The sequence below is a fragment of the Cricetulus griseus genome, chromosome 2 (genome assembly GCF_003668045.3).
Source record: "Cricetulus griseus strain 17A/GY chromosome 2, alternate assembly CriGri-PICRH-1.0, whole genome shotgun sequence".
In the NCBI taxonomy this organism is placed as follows: domain Eukaryota; kingdom Metazoa; phylum Chordata; class Mammalia; order Rodentia; family Cricetidae; genus Cricetulus; species Cricetulus griseus.
This window is the reverse complement of record NC_048595.1, coordinates 395,847,679-395,869,441: the sequence shown is the minus strand read 5'-3', so window position 1 is coordinate 395,869,441 and position 21,763 is coordinate 395,847,679. Positions and strand designations below refer to the sequence as shown.

Below are 21,763 nucleotides of genomic sequence, written 5' to 3'. Positions count from 1 at the left end.
GCATAAACTAGAACAACACACATTTACACAATTAAAGTCATCTGCAGTGAAAACAAGTGTAACACATCTTTGCCCAGTGAAAATAATATTCCACAGCACCACCCAGCCAGGGCTACATAGAGAGAGCTGTCTCCAAAAATTTAAGAAATAATAAAAGTGGTAACATTTTATGAAAAATAATTATATATTCTGAAACAAAAGGGGGAACATCAATTTTCTTGATTTTTGCAAATCTGGCATCTGATTTGGTAGGAAGCCGAGAAATTCTCATATCTGCTTCCGAGTCAGTCTGTTGTGGGCTACATAGTCTTTGGGAAATGCCACTAGAGACATTTAAAAGAGAAGGCGAAGAGTTAAGTTAGACAGTGTCTTCTTAGTATGAAAATAGTTTTAACCTTGTGGACTGCTTGACAGGGTTTCAGGGTCCCCAGACCACTCTTTGAGAGTTACTATTCTAGAACAATCTCCACCTAATGGGAAAGAGCTTGTTCCTGAGAGATTGGATCACCCTAAGTCACATAGCAACTAAACAGTGGAGCTGGTCTGGTCTGTGCCCCTGCCTTCTGGTCTGAGGTTTTTCCCGTCTCCTTAGTTGGGCTGGGCTGGCTCTTGGCTGGCCTTTTGGGAGTGGGGCCTCGGCTGCTTGGCTGCTGAGCCCCTGGAGTGTGGTCCTATAAATAAACCTATTGTGTCGAAACCCCTTCCCTCTCCCCACCTCCAGCAGCTGCTATTTCTGTTGTTGGGTTATGCCTTGGACAGGGAACAGTGGGGCTCTGAGAGCTGAGGTGAGGAATGCTGAAGTCTAGAAGACTTCAGGGGCTAGTAACATGCCACCCTGCCTAGTAGGGTAGGCCTGGTCCTGCTAGTAATTGGGTTTGGAAGAACTCACACCTCTGTGGTAGGTTCTGCCCCCGAGAGGATTTGGAGGGATGATGTGGTAAGCATTGCTGCAGAAGGGCCCCTGTGTCTCTGCACCAGCTGTCACAGGGACATGACACTCCTCCTGTCTGCCTTCTTTCCCAGTTCCGGTTGAAACTCTTAGGTAGTTTGGGCCAGAGATGACTTTCTCAGGCCTTGCCCTATCCCTGCTCATACCCTCTACAGCCCATGGCTACTCTTAGCTTGCCGTGTGTGTGCCTGGTATGGGTGTGAAGGTTGCTGTTTACCAGTGGACTCCTGGGTGTGACAAGCCGAGATTCCAAAAAGCAGCTGGCAGGGGAGCTGAGCTGGTTGGTGTCCAGGGGATTCTTTTATTTAAGTTCCCATCTCTGCCTCCTGCAGCTGCCCATCCCGCCCCCGCTGCCTGCCCCTGGCTTTTCTCCCAGGAGGACTGTTGGGGGAACAGCTGGAAAGTGAGGGACTCCTCAGGGCCAGAAGGCCTTGGCTGATGGCCCAAGTGAGGAGACACTTACACACATGTGCTCGCGCGCATGCGCACGCGCGCACACACACACACACACACACACACACACACACACACACAGAGAGAGAGAGAGAGAGAGAGAGAGAGAGAGAGAGAGAGAGAGAGAGAGAGGTTTGTATGCATGCACGCCCCAGGCCCTGACTAGAGATAAAGAGGCTGGGGGCACAGACCTCTGCTTTCCTTGGCTGGCTGACTAAAGGCCAGTATGGCAAGATCTCTTGAGGTACAGGAACTTCTGCCCATCCTGACCTTTTAGAATTACAGTGGAGGCTGGGCTGAGGGCCCAGAGCTTTACATGCAGCAGACCTGGCGATAGCATTGGGAGATAAGGGTGGTTTCATGACTGCTTAGAGGTAACCATAGCAGTTTGTTGGGAAAAGTCCCCAGGTTACCCAGGCATTTCTTTGTTACCCGGGTCTCCTGTAGCTCAGGCTGCCTGATTCTCTTCCCTCTTCCTTCCAGAATTTTGGGCATGAGCCACCATACCTTTGGCTTTCAAGTTTTTACCTCATTTATTTTTGGTTTTCATTTGTTTTGGTTTTGTCTGTTTGTTTGATTGGTTGGTTGGGGTTTTGTTGTTGTTGTTTTAGAGACAGGGTTTCTCTGTGTAGCTTTGGAGCCTATCCTGGCACTCGCTCTGGAGATCAGGCTGGCCTCCGAACTCACAGGGATCTGCCTGCCTCTGCCTCCCGAGTGCTGGGATTAAAGGCGTGAGACACCAACTCCCGGCTTTATTTTGCTTTTTAAGACAAGGTCTCATTCTAATACAAGCTGGTGTGGTATATCTTACTTCATATCCCAGGCTCTCCTTCAACTTCCAGCTGTCCTACCTCAGGATCAAGATTACAGGTGTGAACCACACACCTGGCTGACCAGACACTTCAAGCCCACAGTTTTCCCTTCTGTGTCTTGCAGCCTGAGAGCTTTCTGCTTGCTCTCCCTTCCTCCCCTCCCCACTGAGCTCACTTCCCTAAAACGTGTGAAGTTGTGAGAGGAGGGGCCTTTAGTTTGCAATTCTGGCAGAAGCTTCCTGTTCAACTTAAGAGTTTCCAAACCCAGCTGCTTTGTCCCTACCCAGCCTGGTTTGCATGGAGCACTCCAATCCAGCCTTTCTGAGTGCTGTGGAACCATGTGGAGGAATGTCTGAAATCCTAGGTTCCAAGCCTGGGTTTTCCCCAGCAACTGGTGTGACTAAGCACAGAACCTTGGGGCCCCAAGAGAGGAGGAGAGTGTTTGGCCCCAGAGGCACAGCACATCCCCCGTGTACAGCCTCTGGAGAAACAACTTATCCTGGCTTTTATTCAGCCCACTGTCAGGAGAGTTCAGGTTTGAATTTGGCTTGAAGCTGAAGGTAATCATGTCACTTATCTATTCCTCTATTCCACAGAGGACCGCGATCCTTCTATATGCTTCGAATATGTGTTGCTTTTATTGGTTGATGAATAAAGCTGATTTGGCCAATGGCCAGGCCGAATAGAGCCAGGCAGAAAGTCCAGAGATACAGAGTGAAAGAAGGTGGGATCAGGGAGACACCATGTAGCCTCCTGAGAAGCAAGGTGTGAGGTAACAAGCTACGAGCCTCATGGTAAAATATAAACTAATAGAAATGGGTTAATTTAATTGTGAGAGCTAGTCAGTAATATGCCTGAGCCATTGGCAGACAATTATAGTTAACATTAAGCCTTAAAGTGGTTTTGGGAACTGGTGGGCATGGTGAAAAACCTCCATTTACATATGGTGCCCAACATTGGGTGCAACTTGTAGTGAGAAATCCATGTGCATCTGTTTAAGGGGTAACTCAGATTTATTAAGATATGAAAAGGGGAAAATACACTCATGAATACAGGATATGCTAAATCCAGTTACAGAGTCCTTAGAAAGCTGGGGACTGATCACACGCTTACCACCCAAGAGAAAGTGGGCTCCTCCTTTTTAAGAGGTCACATCGGCAGCTGAGAGGCACCGCCTCTGTCAAGCCAGATAGCCCAAGGTCATGGGCAGAGTAAATACCCATTCAGACCACAGGAAGTTTCTTTGAAAAATCTTTGAAATTTTTCAAGAATAAATTACTCTTGTTATGTAGCTCAGGCTATCTTTGAACTCATGATCCATCTACCTAACTCTTAAGTGTTCCAGGTTTGTGCTGTCACGATAGATAGCTTCTCTTATAAATCTTCAGCTCTGGCACATTCAAGGCAGTTCAGGATGTAAAGTCATTTCCCACCAAGCCTGCCAACCTAGGCCCACATGTTAGGGGGAGGGAACCAACTCCCACAAGCTCTCCACTGCCCAGCCTTCCATGTGTGAGATGTGGCACATGTTCAGGCATACTCTCACACATACACACACATGTAATAAATATTAAAAAAAAAATTATTCTGCTGCACTCTGGGCCCACACATAGGTAGAGACACAGGTACAGAAGGGCTTCTCCTCACCACCAAGTCTAAGGACAGGGCTTGTCCTGTGACCCATCCCCAATAAAGGCTGACAGCTTCCTGCCCTCTGCTACTGGAAGCCTGCAGACTCCATCCTGACTTGGGCAAGGCCTCTGGTGAAGGGAACAATAGCATTTCTCCCACAGTTAGAATTGGCAACACTTGCAGAGAGCTGCAGGAGAGACTGCCACTTTGGGTGACTTAGAAATATCAGGTTAGGGCTGGAGAGATGGCTCAGAGGTTACGAACACTGGCTGCTCTTCCAGAGATCCTGAGTTCAATTCCCAGCTACCACATGGTGGTTCACTACCATCTGTAATGAGATCTGGTGCCCTCTTCTGGTGTGCAGGGATACATGCAGGTAGAACACTGTATACATAATTAATAAATAATCTTAAAGAAAAAAAAAAAGGAAAGGAATGTCAGGTCATCCAGTACATTCCTGTGGAACTTGACCCCCGCCTCTACCTCTGTAGGTTCAGATTTGGAGGAGGGTAGCATTCCCTTTGGGATGTCAGCACATAAAACTCCAGTGACCTCAAGTTCTGGCCCTCACCCCCAACTGGGATGCTTTCTTACAGTTTATGAAGAGACATCCCAGTAAATTATCTTCGTCCTCTTTCCGGGTTTTGTTTTTGTGTGAAGAACAAAAGCTATTGGGCTTCTCCTAGCTTTAGCTTTATAATTTCTGAACACAGGACGCAGCCCTATTTATTCCATTCGCTTCGTTCACCTTCTCAGTGCAAATGTGTGTGCAGCATGACAGCTGCTCTTCCCTGGGGTTGCTATGGAGGAAACAAAGAGTGCAAGATAGTGGGGAAAGTTGGTGACCACTGGGTGTTAGGAGCCACAGAGTGGAGCTGGGGGTGGGGGGGAGGTAACATGCAGATACTGGAGTTGTTGAAGGGTGAATGTAACCTGGGGCCTTCTGAGACTTAACCCTTACATGTGTGTGGGACGGGAAATACTTCTTAAAATTGTTCTCATTTTTTCCCAGGCCCCCATTTCTAAATATATATCAAATGAGATAATGTCGGGAGCAAATCGAGCTGTACTCAGCTCATTTTACAATGTTAAAATAACAAAGGGCTTTATTTCTTTAAAGACTTGTGTTTATTTTATGTGTGTGAGTGTTTCGCCTACATTGTGTAAGGTGCACCACATGTGTGCAGTGCCCTTGGGGGTCAGGAGAAGGTGATGAGTCCCCTGGAACTAGAGTTATAGGTGCTTGTGAGCGGCCATGTGAATGCTGGGAACCAAACTCTACTCTTCTACAAGAGCAGCAAGTGCTCCTAACTACCGAGCTATCTCTCGAACTGCCAAGACTATATGTTTTTGTGGCATGCTAAAATAAGAATTACAGCCGGGCATGGTGGCACACCCCTTTAATCCCAGCACTCAAAAGGCAGAGGCAGGCGGATCTCTGTGAGTTCGAGACCAGCCTGGTCTACAAGAGCTAGTTCCAGGTCAGCCTCCAAAGCCACAGAGAAACCCTGTCTCGAAAAAAAAAAAAAAGTCAGAGGCTGGCGGATCTCTGTGAGTTCGAGGCCAGGCTGGTGTAAAGACCAAGTTCCAGGACAGCCAGAGCTGTTACAGAGAAACCCTATCTCTAAACACACACACACGCGCACACACACACACACACACACACACACACACACACACACACACAAGAAAAAAAAAAGTATTACATGGGTCTTCCTTTTCTGTTCCAAATTCCACTATGGAATTTGTGCACACAACTAAAAAGGAAGTTCTTGGGCCTGGGGTTGTAGCTCAGTGGCAAAATGTTTGCCTAGCATGCCCCAAGACCTCTGGCATTGCCCTCCTCCTCCCCTCTTCCCAAAAACAATCAGAAAGGCTTCTCTCCTTTGCCTGTTATTCCCTCAAAACCGCTAAGTGATTCTTTCTCGTATAAGGCAGAGCCCTGTGTATGCTGGGCCTGCCCTGTGCTGACAAGCTAGGGGACTCAAAGGGGATGTCCTCAGAGGACAGAACCGGCCAGGCTAGGCAGTGTGGAGGCCTGGAACTTGGGCTTACTGTGTATGAGCCCAAGGTCACAGCATGCTTTGTACTGCCTGACCAGCAGTGGTATTATCAGAAGTGTCCAGTGAGTTCACGCTCAACCCTGTATCCGTTGTCCCACTGTGTCCTCCATCTGCTCTTTGTACTAAGTAGCCTTATCCCCATTTCTTAAGCCTGGAAAATAATTCTCTGGGGTCAGTATCTTAGCTCAAGCCCGCCTAGCTGGGCAGAGCTGGCATGTAAGTTGTTCCATGTAGCTGACAGTAGAGCTCAGACCACACAGGAGGGGGCATCTATGATTGTGATTGTGGCAGATCTTTACCCTGAGAAAGCTGATAACCCCGGCCAAGGTTATAAGAGAAACTGAGTAAGGATACAGAAGAGAGTTCGGGCACTATGCGCACTCAGGGTAGATTCCGTGTATGCTAGGGCAACTCTTCCTCGGTTTGCTTTAAAATATGAGCATTGATAATAGCATTTATCTCCTCCTATGATCTTTGAAGATTAAAGAAGACAGTGTGGGTTTGGGAGGGTACTGAAACACCACATGGGACAGTTGGCTGAACCTGTGAGGCGAATGACTTCTGGATGAGAGCTGGGGACCTTGGCACTGACCCTTTCCTCTGCCCTGAATGCTTTTCCTATCCTGGGATTTCATGTAGACCTCGTGCAGGCCTCTGCCTGTTATCAGACCCTAGTGTTGCCTCACGCCTTATGTTGTCCATTAAGTAGAAGCTCTGAAAGCAGAACAGCAGGGCTCTCAACTTGCACCTGTGCCCTGCACCTGGCACAAAGCCACCTCCCACAAGTACTGAGAGAGTCCGTCACCGACATCATCTCCCTCTTGCTTTACAGGTGAGGTGACCAGAGTGGCTTCCAGAGTGAACGTGCCAGCCTGGGTGAGGGACAGAGACTGGTGAGCAGCCTGGGGCCTGTGCATGCTGGTGAGAGGGACTGGAGAAAGGGCTGGGGGAGAAAGAGGTAGCACTATGCCTCAGTGTGGAGGAGAGTGAGGTTTGGGGGCTGAGAGCCTCCCTCTTCTGTGATCCAGAATGTCAAATTCCCTTTTATGGGGTCTTTAATCAGGCAAGGAGGAAGCAACAAGCCCCTTCACATCAAGGTTCCCTATTTGCAGTGTATTTGTGGCTTTTGTGTCACTGGGCCCAGAATGCCTGATAGAAACACCTTAATGGGAGAGGCACTGGGCTTTTGGCAAGAAAGACAGTGCAAAGTGGCTTAATTTGGTGGCAAACTGTGAGCTAATAACCATTCACAACCTACTGATCAGGAAGCTGGGAGGGTGAGAGTAGGTACTGAGCTATGTCCTAAAGACTGCATAGCCTCAGCCAAGCTGTGGTAGTTCATGCCTTTAATCCCAGCACTCGGGAGGCAGAGGCAGGCGGATCTCTGTGAGTTCAAGGCCAGCGTGGTCTACTGAGCAAATTCCAGGATAGTCTCCAAAGTACACAGAGAAACCCTGTCTCTAAAAACAAATAAACAAGCAAGCAAGCAAAGATTACTTGAAGTCATTTTGTAAACAGGGACATTGAGTGACAGGGCAGCTGATTGACTTGCCAATTTGTGGTTGATCCTAGTGGAGAATTTGGGGTCTAGGCCCCTATGCAGGGTATGAGGAAGAGCTGGGGTTTCTATAGGCTCTGCCCCAAGAGGAAACCCAGCCTGACCTTGAGTTATTGCATTGTCACAAGTGTAACAGAGGTCACCAGAGAGTTTTGTCATCCTGCTCCTTATTTCTCTTATTGCCTGTGAGTAGCCTGCCAGGGCCTGACACCAGGCCATGGAGCAGCCAGCTGGAGGCACCGGAAGCCTGAGGCCAGTGACTGGTGACGATAGCAGCTCGGAGCTGGGCACCTGCCATGAGCTTCTGCACCGACTTCAGGAGCTGGAGGTATGTGGTGGCAGACAAGGTGGACAGGGTGGGGCAGCGGTGGCCAGGACCCTGAGGAATCAGGACTGCCCACCTAGGGCTCAATGTGGAGAAGGCTTGCCTAGCTGGAGGAGGCTGGGCATTTTAGTGAAGTTCCCCTGAGAAGCCCTTCCTCATCACACTCCAGCTCAGGTGGCAGCTCAGAAACAAGACACATGCAAAGGGGTGAGCTATCCTATACCCCAAGTGTCTCCCCGCACACACTTTTATGGCCCTGCTGGCTCCAGGGGAAGTGGTGGTCACAGAGACTACTGAATAAAACAGTCAGATGACGTAGGGCCCAAGAGTTGACAGGCAAGGCAAGGCAAGGCTGTTCACCCTGCATCCCTTTTCCTGAGGGAAGAATGAGCTGCAAAATTTCCCTTTTCCATCTCCCCACTATAGGCCGAGAACTCGGCGCTTGCCCAGGCCAATGAGAACCAGCGGGAGACTTACGAACGCTGTCTGGATGAGGTCTGTGGGGTGTACCAAAGGACAGTGCTGGGGATGGGGATGGGCAGACACAGCGCCAGCTCAGCTCCTGGGTTTTCTGTCCCCAGGTTGCCAACCACGTGGTGCAGGCGCTACTGAACCAGAAGGTGAGTGGGTTCAGAAAGCAACTTATACTCCCACCTAACTGCCCCGAGACAGAACCAGGGTGTAGTCAGGAGAGCTATCCTGGGACTCCAGAGGCCTGCACAGGTAACCCTTCACTGGGAGAGGGCTAGGAGGAACCTGGGAGGAGCTTGCCATCCACACTCCCTCCACTTGGCCCACCTCTACTGCCCCTGGCAGGGCCATTTTTCTCTACCAGGAGGCAAGGGGGTAGGTAAAGCCAGATCTGGTCTCTGAACTATGGGAACTTTGATTTTGACTCAACGTCTTCCCTTACACTGAGCCCCGCTGATTTCTCTAGGTTGTGATGGTCTTCAAAATGGTACTGATGCTATGAGCCCAGGTGGCCTTGAAATGTTTTCTGAGGATCACTGTGACATGGGCCACTTGACTTCAGGCTCTTCCATGTCTTATGGCCTTTGTGTTTTTTTGTTTTGTTTTTTTTTTTTTGTTTGTTTGTTTTTTTTTTTTTTTGACATGATTTATAGGAGGGAGGAAGCTAGCTCCAAAAATGGTGAAAATGACAGAGACACTGGCCTTTACCGTCTGTTAGGATAGTATACCTAGAGAACTTAACCCCAGAGGCTGCAGCTGTGGATACAGCTGGCCAAGGTGGGGAAGTCTGCTCATTTCACTGTTCCTCTCCTGCCCCCATCTGTGCTTCCTGTGCCTCCTGGGTGGACAGGACCTGCGGGAAGAGTGTGTCAAGCTGAAGAAGAGGGTGTTTGATCTGGAGCGACAGAACCAGATGCTGAGCGCACTGTTGCAGCAGAAGCTGCAGCTCACAGCCAACTCCCTCCCTCAGGTGGGCAAAATACTTCTCCCTTCTCCCCAGCGCCAGCATCTGCGGCTCCGCTGGTGTCAGCACTACATTCTCCTCACCTCACAGGAGCAGGGTGTGAGCCTGTGCCCAAGCAGGGAAGGCCTTCCCAGACTGACAGATGTGTACTTTAGCTGAGGGAAAACTCACTGAGTCCTCCTACAAACTTAGCTGTCACCCTGTCCCTAGGCTCTCCCTACTCAACCAGACAGCATCCTTTGTTGTTGGACAGGGTCTCATTCTGTAGCCCTGGCTGACCTTAAACTTGAATCAATTCTTCTGCCTCAGCTGCCCAAGTACTGAGATTAGAAGTATGGCCCTCACTCCCGGCATACCCCTTCTTATTGACAAAGAAAACTCGCATTTGCTCCAGTCCTGTGTGGGGAGTTGGGTGGAGGCTACAAACACAGTTATTTCCAGCTCCCTGGAGGCCCCTGTGGCCACTGACGTGGCTTCTTCCTGGCCAGGGACAGGGCAGGGCTAAGCATAAGCAACCCAAAGCTTTGTGTTACAGAGAGGACAAGAAAGGCTCATCACCCTGGTAACCAGATGTACACGGCTGCACATATTGGCCTCTGGCTCACACCTTCACAGGCACTGGTTTCTGCTGGTAGCCAGGACTCTGCCTGCCCTGGGAACAGTGGAAGGCTCTGGGAATGGGTCCTAGATTCAGTTGTCACTGGTGCCACTCTGTCAGGAACCCCAAGGATGGGGTGAGACACAGAGAGAAGATCAAGAGAGGTCTAGAAGTCAAGGAGAATGGCAGGTTGCTTCTGAGGTACAGCCAGCCCCTTCCCCCATCTTGACAAGAAAGGAAGTACTTTATTAGGGAGGAGCTGAGCCATGTCTGTCTGAACTTATATATCTGAATAATCCAGCCTGGTGTCTGATCCATGAACTGGACCCCTATCATCAGGGGAGAGTCTGCAGTTGTTTCTGCCCTGCTGTGGTGGCACTGTAGGAGTCACCCCCCTGCCCACCCCCCCACCCCCAGGTCTTAGCCATTACCAAACTCCCTCAATTTCAGTGACTGATAACAGAACAGAGAGCAACCTTAAGTCACTTTTTAAAAAAAAAACCTCAATGAACTCTGAGACCACTGAGGGTTTGGTCCAGTAGATCTATTTTGAGTTGCTGTGATGCAATGGAAAATTACAAATCTTGGCCTCAAATAAACTGGGGTTGGGTTTCTAACTGAACTGCTTCTTAGCTAAGTGTAACCTCAGGCTAAGTATCAAACTGTATAAATCATAGGTTTTCCCCTTATATATAAATGGGCATAAAAATACTTGCTTTACATGCTGTTGCAAGGATTAAATGAGATAATATATAGTTCTTGGTTCACAGACAGTCAGTAAACGGCAGCTATTTAATGTTCTTAATGCAATTCCCAGGGTGTGCTTCTCTGGGTTGAAAGCTAATTACACTTTTCTTGTGAGCCATGCCTTTGCCAATGCCCGAGAAACTGAACTGAATTTCTAGGCCCTATGGGTGTTGTATCCTGTGTGAGGTGGGTGTGACCCTGGAAGGCTGAGACTACTAAGGGGCATGTGTCTATTGACAGCCCTGCTACAGTCAAGTGTGGCAGTACTACTTATCCCAGGATGGGGGCAACTTGCCCTCAGAGAAAGATTCGGAGGCCCAGGGAAATGGCTTAGTCAGTGGTTATTATCGCACTTGTCATGCAAATGTTAGGGCTTGTGTTTAATGATGCTGTGCACTTATAATTCAGACTCTTGGGGAGCTGGAAGATCCCTAGGGCTCACTTGTCAGCTCACTAGCCTACTCATTGAGCTCCAGGTCCCAGTGATGGGCCCTGTCTCAAAAACCAAGGCAGATGACTCCTGAGGAACAGCACTGACATGCACTCAGGCACACACACAGCATACACACACACACACACACACACACACACACACACACACACACACACACACTGACATTGGACCTGTGTGTAGGTGGAAGGAATCTATAGAAGCTGTGGAGAAGGAATTCCCCTTGGAAAGAGCACGTAGAGGGTGGCACGCTGTCAGTTTGGCTAGAGCGAAGGATGTGTGAAAGGATGGCAGGTAACAGGAGCTGGATGGAGCACTGTCTTGAAGAACCCGCAGGCTAGAGGGGAGCAGCTCTGCAGCGGGCAGCGGCCAGGAAAGGAGACTCAAAAGTACTTTAGGAAAGGATGTGTTAACTTCCTTGTGAAAGACTAAAAAGCCTGAAGGGGGTCTGAACGGGGTCAAGGAGGCTCATTGGAGTGCCAAGTGCTGTCCAGGCTAGAAGCAGGAAGATCTGGGCTGCAAATGGCCAGAGGTGAGACCCGGACGCTGCAGGAGTGTGAAGGCTGTGAGGGCTGAGGGTAAGTAGAGGGTTAAAGCTGACTCATTCCCATTCTGCTTGTGAGAAGAACTCAAATTCGAAAAGACCATGTGAGAGTGAGATAGATGGGAAGCCCAGGATTGCACCCTCCCTGTTAGAACATGAAAGATGTTCTATGAGACCATTGGGGAACACAGAATGATGGCTCTCTGCCTTTTCTCGTGTGTGTGTGTGTGTGTGTGTGTGTGTGTGTGTGTGTGTGTGTGTGTGTGTGCGCGCGCAGAGGTCAATGTGTGTGACACATCCTTCACGTACTCTCTACTTTGTCCTGGAGGGATGTAGGAAAGGAAGAGGATGTCTCACTGGCCTTTTGCTAACTGCAAGTTAGAAGGAACAAGGGCAAGCCATTGTGCCTGGCTTTTTTTTTTTTTTTTTTTTTTTTTTAACACATAGGTCCTGGGGATCAAAAAATTTAGGCTTCATGTTTCCATAGCAAGTACTTTACCTACTGATCTGTCTCCCTAGCTCAGCCTGCCTTCTCTAGTTTGTTTCTTTTGGTGTGTATATATATGTGTGGTATGCGTGCACGTGTGTGCACTTGTAGGTGGAGGCCAGGGGTTAGTGTGTCTTCCTCAGTTGCTCTCCCCGCCTTATATTGAGGCGTCTGACTTGAACCCAGAGCTGGATTTTGGCTAGTCTAGGTAGCCAGCTGGCATCAGGGAGCCCCTCTCATTGTCTCTCATGGGCCGGATCCGCAGGCTCTCATGCCCTCCTGGCAATTATGTGAATGCTGCGTCCTGGTCCTCACATTTGCATAGCACCCTGACCACTGAGCCACCTTACCAGTCCTGCCTTGATTTTCTTAAGCCTTCCATCTCTGCATGCTCAGATCCTAGGTGGTCAGAACAGGAAGGGTGGGCCTTCATGGTTGTTTCCTTTATAAGTGGGGAAGCAAAGTAGTATTGGAGCCCGGATAGGCACACTGGGTTAGGCCCGCTGCTGTCCTCTGGGCCTAGGACATGTCTCCCAACCCAAACCTACTGTGCTTGCTAGTCTGCTTTTCCATGCCACCTGGACCTGTTCGATCTTCAGATCTGCTTTAGGCTTACCTTACTAGAAGAAAAGCCGTATCATGGTCGCTGGAGGGGTACAGTGGGTAGGAATGCCTGGCTCTGTGAGAGGTCAATGACAACTGTGCATCTCCATTCTTTCTGCAGATCCCACTCACCCCACTCCAGACACCATCAGAACCACCAGCCTCCCCATCCCTGAACGCTGCTGAGGGGCCGGCCACCTCACTGCCTTTAGGACACTGTGCTGGGCAAAGAGAGGTAGGAGGAGAGAGTGTTGGGGTTTGTGCCTGACTGGCTAGAGGCTCCCCTGCTGGCTCTTAACAAGTCTAAGGGGAAGGGTTGTTTCCTGTGCACAGACTCCAGTCCAGGCTGTAAGTGTGAGCCCTCAGCTGTCAGCCTCAGACCAAGAAAAACAGGCCCACCCCTCCCCCCAGCCACGCCTGCAAGCAAATGTCTGAAGTCATGCGGCAGGAGTCACAGCACTCACACTTGCAGACTCACTCCGTGCTGGTACTAACTATGCAGGACACCGTGGCGCTCTTTTCTTTTATGGGGCTAATTGTAATCACAATCTCATTTCACAGCTGACACCCTGAAACTGAGGGGTCAGATGACTTGCTGAAGGTCATGTAAATGAGGTGGACCTGGACTGATCCACTCTGACTCCTTCTGGAGTCAGTTAGCTACATATAGTTAACCACTGAACCAGAACAAGAAGGACTGGGTCACAGAGAAGGGTTTGCATGGAGTCATCAGCAGGTCCCTTCTGCTGGCACTCCTGCCTGTTGCTTGGCTGACTGGGGAAGGCCCAGGCTTGCCTGCAGTGAGTGACTTAGGTCTTGGCTATGAAACACGCTCCTCTTGAATGTCTGTTCTTTCTGGAGCCTGTTTTTTGGAGCCAGAAAAACAGGCAGGCCTCCCTCCATCCTGGAACAAACATAGAGGTCAGAACTGTAGCTTGTTAGGCCTAGCAATGTCAGAGCCATGGGGATGGGAGACAGGATATGGGGTAATCAGTATACTCCGAGTGTGAAGTACAACAGGCTAAGCAGGGCTCAGCCATCGTTGAGGAAGCTGAGCCATCAGGTCCCAAAAGCTGTGTATTCATTTGTGGGACAGACACAGCCAGACTAGGTTGTTCCTAGGATAGTCTCTTACATTTATCTTCAGGCCTGGGCCTTACATGTCAGCTACATGCAGTCTCTTCCTTGTGCCTTCTCTCCCCCCAGGTGTGTTGGGAACAGCAGTTGAGGCCAGGAGGCCCAGGCCCCCCAGCCACTCCACCCCCAGTGCTGGATGCCCTATCCCCATTTCTTCGGAAGAAAGCTCAGATATTAGAGGTGTTGCGCGCCTTGGAGGAGACTGACCCTTTGCTCTTGTGCTCATCTGCCACCCCCTGGCGGCCCCCAGGCCAGGGCCCCAGCTCCCCAGAACCCATCAATGGAGAGCTCTGTGGCCCACCCCAGCCTGAGCCCTCACCATGGGCACCCTATCTGCTGCTCGGCCCTGGGAGCCTAGGAGCACTGCTGCATTGGGAGCGTCTCTTGGGGGGCTCTGGGGAAGAAGGAGGCATCCGGCAACCCTGGGTCCCTACCAGGGCTCCCCCACCAGCCCAGGGCCCCAGCTCGGGCCCACACTGTGCCCCAGGCAGTAGCTCCTCCTCTTCTTCTGATGAAGCAGGTGACCCTAATGAGGCACCCAGCCCTGACACCCTGCTAGGTGCCCTGGCCCACAAGCAGGTGAACCTGGGCCAACTCCTTGAAGATACAGAGACTTATCTCCAGGCTTTTCTGGCTGGGGCTGCAGGCCCTCTCAATGGTGACCACCCAGGTGCTGGGAAGCCATCCTCACCAGATCCAGGAGCCCCACAGCTGTCTAAGTCCAAAGGCCTCCCGAAGTCAGCGTGGAGTGGGGGTACCCCAGAGGCCAACAGGCTGGGATTTGGTGCTACCTCAGAGGGCCAGGGGCCCCTTCCCTTCCTCAGCATGTTCATGGGTGCCGGGGATGCCCCACTGGCCTCACGGCCTGGCCACCCCCACTCTTCATCTCAGGTGAAAAGCAAGCTCCAAATTGGGCTCCCTTCTCCTGGGGAAGCCCAGGAACCCCTTCTGCCCTCTCCAGCCAGAGGTCTCAAGTTTCTTAAGCTGCCTCCAGCCTCAGAGAAGGTCCCTAGCCCAGGAGGCCCCCAACTCAGTCCCCAGCTCCCCCGGAATTCTCGAATCCCCTGTCGCAACAGTGGCTCAGATGGTAGCCCCTCTCCACTGCTGGCCCGCAGGGGTCTGGGTGGAGGAGAGCTGTCCCCAGACGGGGCACAGGGCCTGCCCAGCAGCCCTTCACCCTGCTCTACAATCCCAGACTCTGTGCAGCTCAGACCCTCCCAGTCATCTGTGTCCACTACACTGTCTACAGGACCTGCAGCGTCTCCCTGCTTTGAAAACATCCTGGACCTTTCCCGGGGCGCCTTTAGGAGGTCTTCCCCGGAGCCACCTCCATCCCCACTGCAGGTGCCCACCTACTCACAACTGACTCTGGAGGTACCTCAGGCCCCTGAGGTCCTCAGGAGCCCTGGAGCCTCCAGCCCTGGCCTCTCAGAATCCTGCCCCTATGGGAGCCCCCAGGACAAGAGTCTGGAAAAGGCAGGTTCTGAGTCTCCCCATCCCAGCCGCAGGACTCCAGGTGGCTCATCCAAGAAGCCTGGCCAGGGATCAGGGAGGCGACCTGGTGATCCTAGCCACACACCTCTTCGGGACAGATTGGCAGCCCTTGGCAAACTGAAGACAGGCCCCGAGGGGCCTCTGGGTCTAGAAAAGAACGGAGGGCCTGCTCGGCCTGGCACTGAGAAGGCCAGAGGACTAGGGCGGTCAGGTGAAAGTACTGGAGACATGCCTCCCACCACGAGGCCCCTTGAACAGACAGAAGCTAAGGGCATTCTGAGGGGAGCAGTGGCCTTAGGCACAAGTAGCCTGAAGCAGCAGGAACTGGGGCTGACGGATCCTGGGACCAGAGTCTACTCCTCCCACTCCATGGGCGCTCGAGTGGACCTGGAACCCATCTCACCAAGGAGCTGCCTCACCAAAGTGGAGTTGGCCAAGAGCCGGCTGGCAGGGGCTCTGTGTCCCCAGATGCCCCGCACACCTGCAAAAGTGCCAACACCAGTCCCTAGCCTGAGCAAGCCCAAGAGCCCTCACAACAGCCCAACAAAGCTACCCTCCAAATCACCCACCAAAGTGGTGCCCCGACTCGTGGCACCCTTAGGTACCAAGGAGCCCTCCAGGTCTGACAAAGGGAAGGGCACTGCTTGGGCAGATTGTAGTAGCACAGTTGGCCAGCCTACATCCCCAGTACCTGGCCCCACTGATGCAAGCCAGGGCTCAGAAGGCCCAGCCCCACACTCCGCCATTGAGGAGAAGGTGATGAAGGGCATTGAGGAGAATGTCTTGCGACTTCAAGGTCAGGAACGGACACCGGGCTCTGAAGCCAAGCACCGCAACACCAGCAGCATTGCCAGCTGGTTTGGCCTTAAAAAGAGCAAACTGCCGGCTCTGAACCGCCGCACCGAAGCTACCAAGAGCAAGGAAGGGGCCAGTGGAGGCTCCCCGCTCCGGAAAGAAGTCAAGACTGACACCCGGAAGCTGGAAGCTGAGAGCCTCAACATCTCCAAGCTGATGGCTAAGGCAGAGGACCTGCGCCGGGCACTCGAGGAAGAGAAGGCCTACCTGAGCAGCAGAGCCCGCCCACGGCCCTCGGGCCCAGCCACAGTGCCTGGCTCAGGTCTGGGGCAAGTGCAAGGCCAGCTAGCCGGCATGTATCAGGGTGCAGACACCTTCATGCAACAGCTCCTGAATAGGTGAGAGCCTGGGACCAGCTGTAAATACTCAGTGGGCTGGGGCTACCCTGGGAGTTTGGGCTTCCCAGAGGTCAAGGGGATACAGTGCCACCAAAGCCTCTGCTGGTGACCTGAACAAGAAGGAGGGTAGGGTTCAGAAGTGTGGGGTTTACACCCCTGTCCTCCTTGCTGCTGGTGTCAGACTCAGAAAGGCTAGCTCTCTTTTGACATGCTACCACTACCTCTCCCTGATTCCTGCCGGACATCCCCTCGGGTGCCTGCATATGCTAATCGAGTGTAATTAAGTGAATGACCCCTGATGGAAGTCCAGCTCAGGGAGGGGCCAAGAAAGATCACTGACTCCTGCCCTTAAGATCACTTTGACTCCTGCCGTTAAGGGAGTTGTAGTTTAGGGAAAGGCACCCACTTTCAATGTTGACCCTGTTTAGGCCAGTTGGGTAAAAGGACTGAAGGACTCAGACTCTGCGAAGGGCATTAATTTGAGGCTACCATGTTCTCAGAAATCTCCAGAGCAGTAGGCTGAGACAGTTGTATGTTGTCCCGTGTGCGAACTGGCCTAACAGTGAGCTAGAGGACCATGCTCCTGGAAGGATTTGAAGGTGGGCTCTCATCTCCCACATTCTTTCCTGCCCCTCCTATTTCTTTACTTCCCCCACTCTGCCCTCATAAGCTTCAGGAGGAGGGGGCATCCATATGTCCCTGTCCCCAGGATGGGCAGGAGGGAGCAACTGTTGGAAGGTTCATGACTGGTATGTTAGTCTGTTGTGTGTCATTAATTAAATGCATATCCAAGACAAACTACTTTTATAAAGAGTTTCCTTTTGGACCATGGTTCTAGAGATCCACAGGTCATATTTGACGATTGCGTCTGCTTCCAGAGCCCTGTGGTATCCCAAAGTGTCATGGAATGAAATGGGGAGTGTGCTTGGGTGGCTCTGTTGGTATCTCCCTCAGAAAGCCACCAGTCACCGGGGTCTGTATCCTAACCACCATGCCTCATCCTAGTCACTTCCTTTAAGATCCTACCGCTGGAAGCATTTTCATCTTTTGTTTGTTTGAAACAGGGTCTCATTATGTAGCCTGTCCTGAAACTCCCTGTGTAGACTGGGCTGGCCTCAGATTCAGAGTTCCACCTGCCTCTGCCTAGTGCTAGAATTAAAGGCGGGTAGCACCACACCTGACAGCGTTTCCATCTTTGTGTTTTTGTTTGGGGGATTGGTTTTTGAAATAGGGTTTCTCTGTGTAGCCCCAGCTGTCCTGGAGCTCACAGAGATTCACCTCCCTATTAAATGTGTGTGCCACCACTACCACCTGGCCAGCATTTCCATCTTAATAGCTCATACCTAAGAAGGGTATATTCCAACACCCAAAACCTTGAGAGACACTCTGGCTAACTCTGGACCTTAGCAGATGCTAGGCACGGACTTCCCTCACGTGTCTTGTGCTGTTGTCCCTAGGGTGGATGGCAAGGAGCTGCCTCCCAAGAGCTGGCGGGAGCCCAAGCCTGAGTATGGGGATTTCCAGCCAGTGTCCACTGATCCCAAGAGTCCCTGGCCTGCCTGTGGGCCCCGGAATGGCCTGGTAGGCCCACTTCAGGGCTGCGGAAAACCTTCCGGAAAGGTGAGTTCTTAAGCGGGGCTGCGTTGAGGGCACCTGCTAGTCTGCATAGTACCTACCACTTGGCCTCCCATACCCCCAGAGGCACTGTGGGGGACTTGGGGGAGTCCCTGGAATGGACACTCAGATATCCTGTACCCACACAGCCCAGCAGCGAGCCAGGTAGGCGGGAAGAGATCCCCTCAGATGTCAGCCTGGCCGAGCCAGTTTCCACCGCACACTTCACAGGTGAGCAGGGTCCCCTTCCCACACCACTCCCTATTATTATAGCAATGCCAGGTCCTGAGTGACATCCTGGTGCCCAGCTCTGGCTGGAGATGGAGAGCTCAGTGGCTGCATAGGAATAATTCTCCCTGCCCTGAGGGGCACTTGGATCAAGCTGAGAGAGTTGCAGATGGGGGGGTGAGTTCTTTGTCATGAGCCTTTTGGTCAAGGAAGACTGAGTGGGATGGCCTGAAGCTGGGGGAGAGAAAAAAGAACTGAGCCCGAACCTCAGACTTGTGTGTGCCCTCTCCACAGCCTGTGGCTCCTTGACTCGAACCTTGGACAGTGGCATTGGGACCTTCCCACCCCCAGATCATGGCAACAGCGGAACCCCCAGCAAGAATCTCCCCAAGACCAAGTCACTGCGCCTGGAGCCCCCGCCAGGGGCACCCCTAGCTCGGCCTCCTGCCCTCACCAAAGTCCCTCGCCGTGCCCACACACTGGAGCGGGAGGTGCCAGGCATTGAAGAGCTGCTGGTGAGTGGGCGGCACCCCAGCATGCCAGCCTTTCCTGGACTGCTCACTGCTCCTTCAGGCCACCGAAGCCATCAGACCTGTCCTGATGGTGAGTGTCCCAGCAGGTGGTAGGACATCTCCAAAGGAATCCTTAGAGCTGGGCAGGTGCATCCACTCTCCCCTCCCTTCTCTTGGACAGATCCCTGTGAAGACCCAGGCCCTCCCCCACCTGTCCAGCTGGCCAAGAACTGGACCTTCCCCAACACCCGAGCAGCTAGCAGCTCCAGTGACCCCTTCCTGTGCCCATCCCGACAACTGGAGGGACTGCCTAGGACCCCCATGGTAAGCTGACAGAGGAAGAAGAAAGAGGTCTGGGGAAAACGGATGTCCCTGGTAAGGCATGCTTTCCGCCTGAACATTCAGGAGGTGAGGTAGGCCTGCCCACCCAGCCCATTTTGGGAGAGGGCTTCCATTATTCCCCAGAAGCGTGGAAGGACTGTGCATAATTAGTTAGCTAACACCAGTCTGCCTCCGTGGACCGCTCAGCATTCCTTCTTTTCTAGGCCCTGCCTGTGGACCGGAAGCAGAGCCTAGAGCCCAGCCGCACATCTACGCCTCAGGGCCCAGCATTTGGGGGCAGTCGTACCCCCAGCACGTCGGACATGGGCGAGGAAGGCAGAGTGGCCAGTGGGGGAGCTGCCGGGCTGGAGACCTCAGAGTCCCTAAGTGACTCACTCTATGACTCACTGTCCTCCTGTGGGAGTCAGGGCTGAGGGACCACACCCACTACAGTTCCCCTGGAGCTGGGACCCCAGGCTGGGCCCTATTTTCACACTCCATGCCTTGGAGCCAGTGAGGCTCCATCTGAAGGGACCAAGAAGAAGGTGGATAAGAAGGTGACAGGGGTCCCTGGCACACCCCACTGCTGCTGTGGATGAGACAACCATGCTCGGCTCAGGGAGAGACCTCACCCCTGGTCCCTTGACTCCCCCAGAGTCAGGCTCTTCTCTAAGGGACTGGGGGCCCCAGGCTGCTTTGTCCCAGCTCCCACTTCAGGCGGAGCCATCTTGTGGTGCTGGGCTTCCTGCCCGCCATCTCTGCCCAACCTGGCTGCAACCCTGCCCCAGAGCCCCCATGGGGCCAATTTTGGAAGCCCCAGGCTTGTGGATTTTGGGGGTGAGGGGGACAAGTTGCCTTCTCTTTCTGCCCTGGTCCTCCCTGCTGTCTGAATGGTGCTGCCTCCCTTCCCCACGTCTTTGGGGTCTGTTTGTCTGTCTTCATCTTTGTTTTTATATATATGCACATACATATATAAAAGCGCCTGGTTCAGTCCCCACACCCAACCCGCACTGCGGTTAATTTATCTGTTGTTAAAAGCGGCTGCTCTGCTTCCAGCCTCTGCTTCTGCAGTATCCCTAATAAAACCTGGAGGCCTCTCCCCACTGTGACTGTTATGTGGCAAACTCCCTTTATGCTAGCTTCTACATAAATAACCCCCTGAGGTGGACAGGTGGGTAGGTCGAGGGAACCCCAGATGCTCTTATGAGGCTGTGTGCCTGCCCTTCCCCCAGAGGATCTGGCTAGTCCTCTAGGAGGTGGCTTAGGGGTCTGTGAAAGAGGCCTTGCTTAGATCTGAGGTTGGAGGCTGCCCCTGACAGGGCCAGGTGGGCACAAGGCTGTGCAGCCTTGGAGAGAGAGATGGTGAAGAGGACTGTGGTGATGCACTCAGGCCCCTCCGTGTGCCAGCTGGAGGACAGGCCAGTTCAAGAGCAGCCTCACTGGCTTTGCATGAGGATGGAGCAGTCAGTGACTGCCCCGGGAAAGAGGGGAGGAGCCTGGTAGGAATGCTGTCACACTCAGCACACACCATGCTGTCTTCTGGCTTACAAACCATCCCCCTGTGGCTGCGGAGTGGAGGAGCTTTATCACCAAAGCCGCTGCTTTAAAAACTGAATCACTGCAAACCTCAGTTCTCCTCATGTGTGTATTAGATTGTGCTAGGCCAGGAGGTCCCCGCAGCTACTTTCCCCCTAGTGTTCTGCAGCCCATCCACATCTGGCTTCTCCTGTTCCCTTAGTTGATGTCATCATTGAAGAAATTAACAAGAGCCAGAACAGGGCCTGATGATAACAGTTTTGTGCAAGTTTGCCAGCCTTCATGTCCCTGCCTCTTCCTAGGTGGGCTGAAGGAAGTCTGCAGCCTCCTGGCTTGTCTCTTGTCCTACTATTGGCTTAAGCCTGACGAATTACATCATTTCCTGTTAAAATTGCCTTGGCCTTCAAGAGGCCATTCCTTTCTGGGAAGAAGTTTGTCGTGGTGGGCTTGAGCCTCATCTCTTTCCCTTCAAAGCTAAGACCAAAGGATCCGTCCACACCCTCATCAGGGTCTGCTCAGTTTGCTCCTGAGCTCTGTTCTTAAGAATTTGAGAATACCAGGTATCACCTTGGTCCTTGGGACTGTGTGAGTCGACTGGAGGAATGTCCTAGGCCATGTATAGGCCATGACGGTGCCCAGAGGCAGCCCTGCCCACCATGGTTTTGCCTGATCCTCTGCAGGCTCCTGTCCTAAACAGCTGCTGCCCATAGCCACACTGTGCCCATGCCGCATGAGGATCTGGTTCCAACTCAAACAGTTCGGTGGAAGAGCATGTGGGTGAGTTTATTGATACTCCAGGGAACCCAGTTTCTTAAACTTCAAGGAAGGCCTTGGCTAAAAACCTCCTTGATCCTGGCTGGGGCAGAACACTTGGTATCTCAGTGTGCAACAGCTGCTTGTACAGTTACCGTGACCTCACTCCTAACTCAAGAACAATGGACAAATGTTTGCCTTCCCAGAGTGTAAGACCTCGGCTGGCTTTCCCCGAACACAGGAAGCTCAGACGCCAGACACCTGCCCTTCCCCCAAACAGCAGGCCATTAGCAAAGGCCTGAAGAACAGACTCCACTC

General features: G+C 52.3%; 1 protein-coding gene across 2 annotated transcripts in view; it reads left to right on the top strand.

Moving 5' to 3' along the window:
• Window positions 1–20,265, top strand: part of Nckap5l (NCK associated protein 5 like) — a 37,895-nt gene extending 17,630 nt beyond the window's left edge. The window contains exons 2-13 of one of the 2 annotated variants that reach the window (XM_027396543.2): window positions 6,742–6,802; window positions 7,661–7,795; window positions 8,219–8,287; window positions 8,374–8,412; window positions 9,114–9,233; window positions 12,779–12,892; window positions 13,864–16,481; window positions 17,939–18,101; window positions 18,245–18,326; window positions 18,618–18,926; window positions 19,017–19,159; window positions 19,381–20,265. In XM_027396543.2, the coding sequence (XP_027252344.1) occupies window positions 7,685–7,795; window positions 8,219–8,287; window positions 8,374–8,412; window positions 9,114–9,233; window positions 12,779–12,892; window positions 13,864–16,481; window positions 17,939–18,101; window positions 18,245–18,326; window positions 18,618–18,926; window positions 19,017–19,159; window positions 19,381–19,590 (3,978 nt within the window). In that variant the 5' untranslated portion in view covers window positions 6,742–6,802; window positions 7,661–7,684 and the 3' untranslated portion in view covers window positions 19,591–20,265. Of the gene's footprint in view, window positions 1–6,741; window positions 6,831–7,660; window positions 7,796–8,218; window positions 8,288–8,373; window positions 8,413–9,113; window positions 9,234–12,778; window positions 12,893–13,863; window positions 16,482–17,938; window positions 18,102–18,244; window positions 18,327–18,617; window positions 18,927–19,016; window positions 19,160–19,380 lie in introns of both variants that reach the window. The other variant, XM_027396544.2, reaches the window with a different exon arrangement.
• The last annotated feature ends 1,498 nt before the right edge of the window (window positions 20,266–21,763 follow it).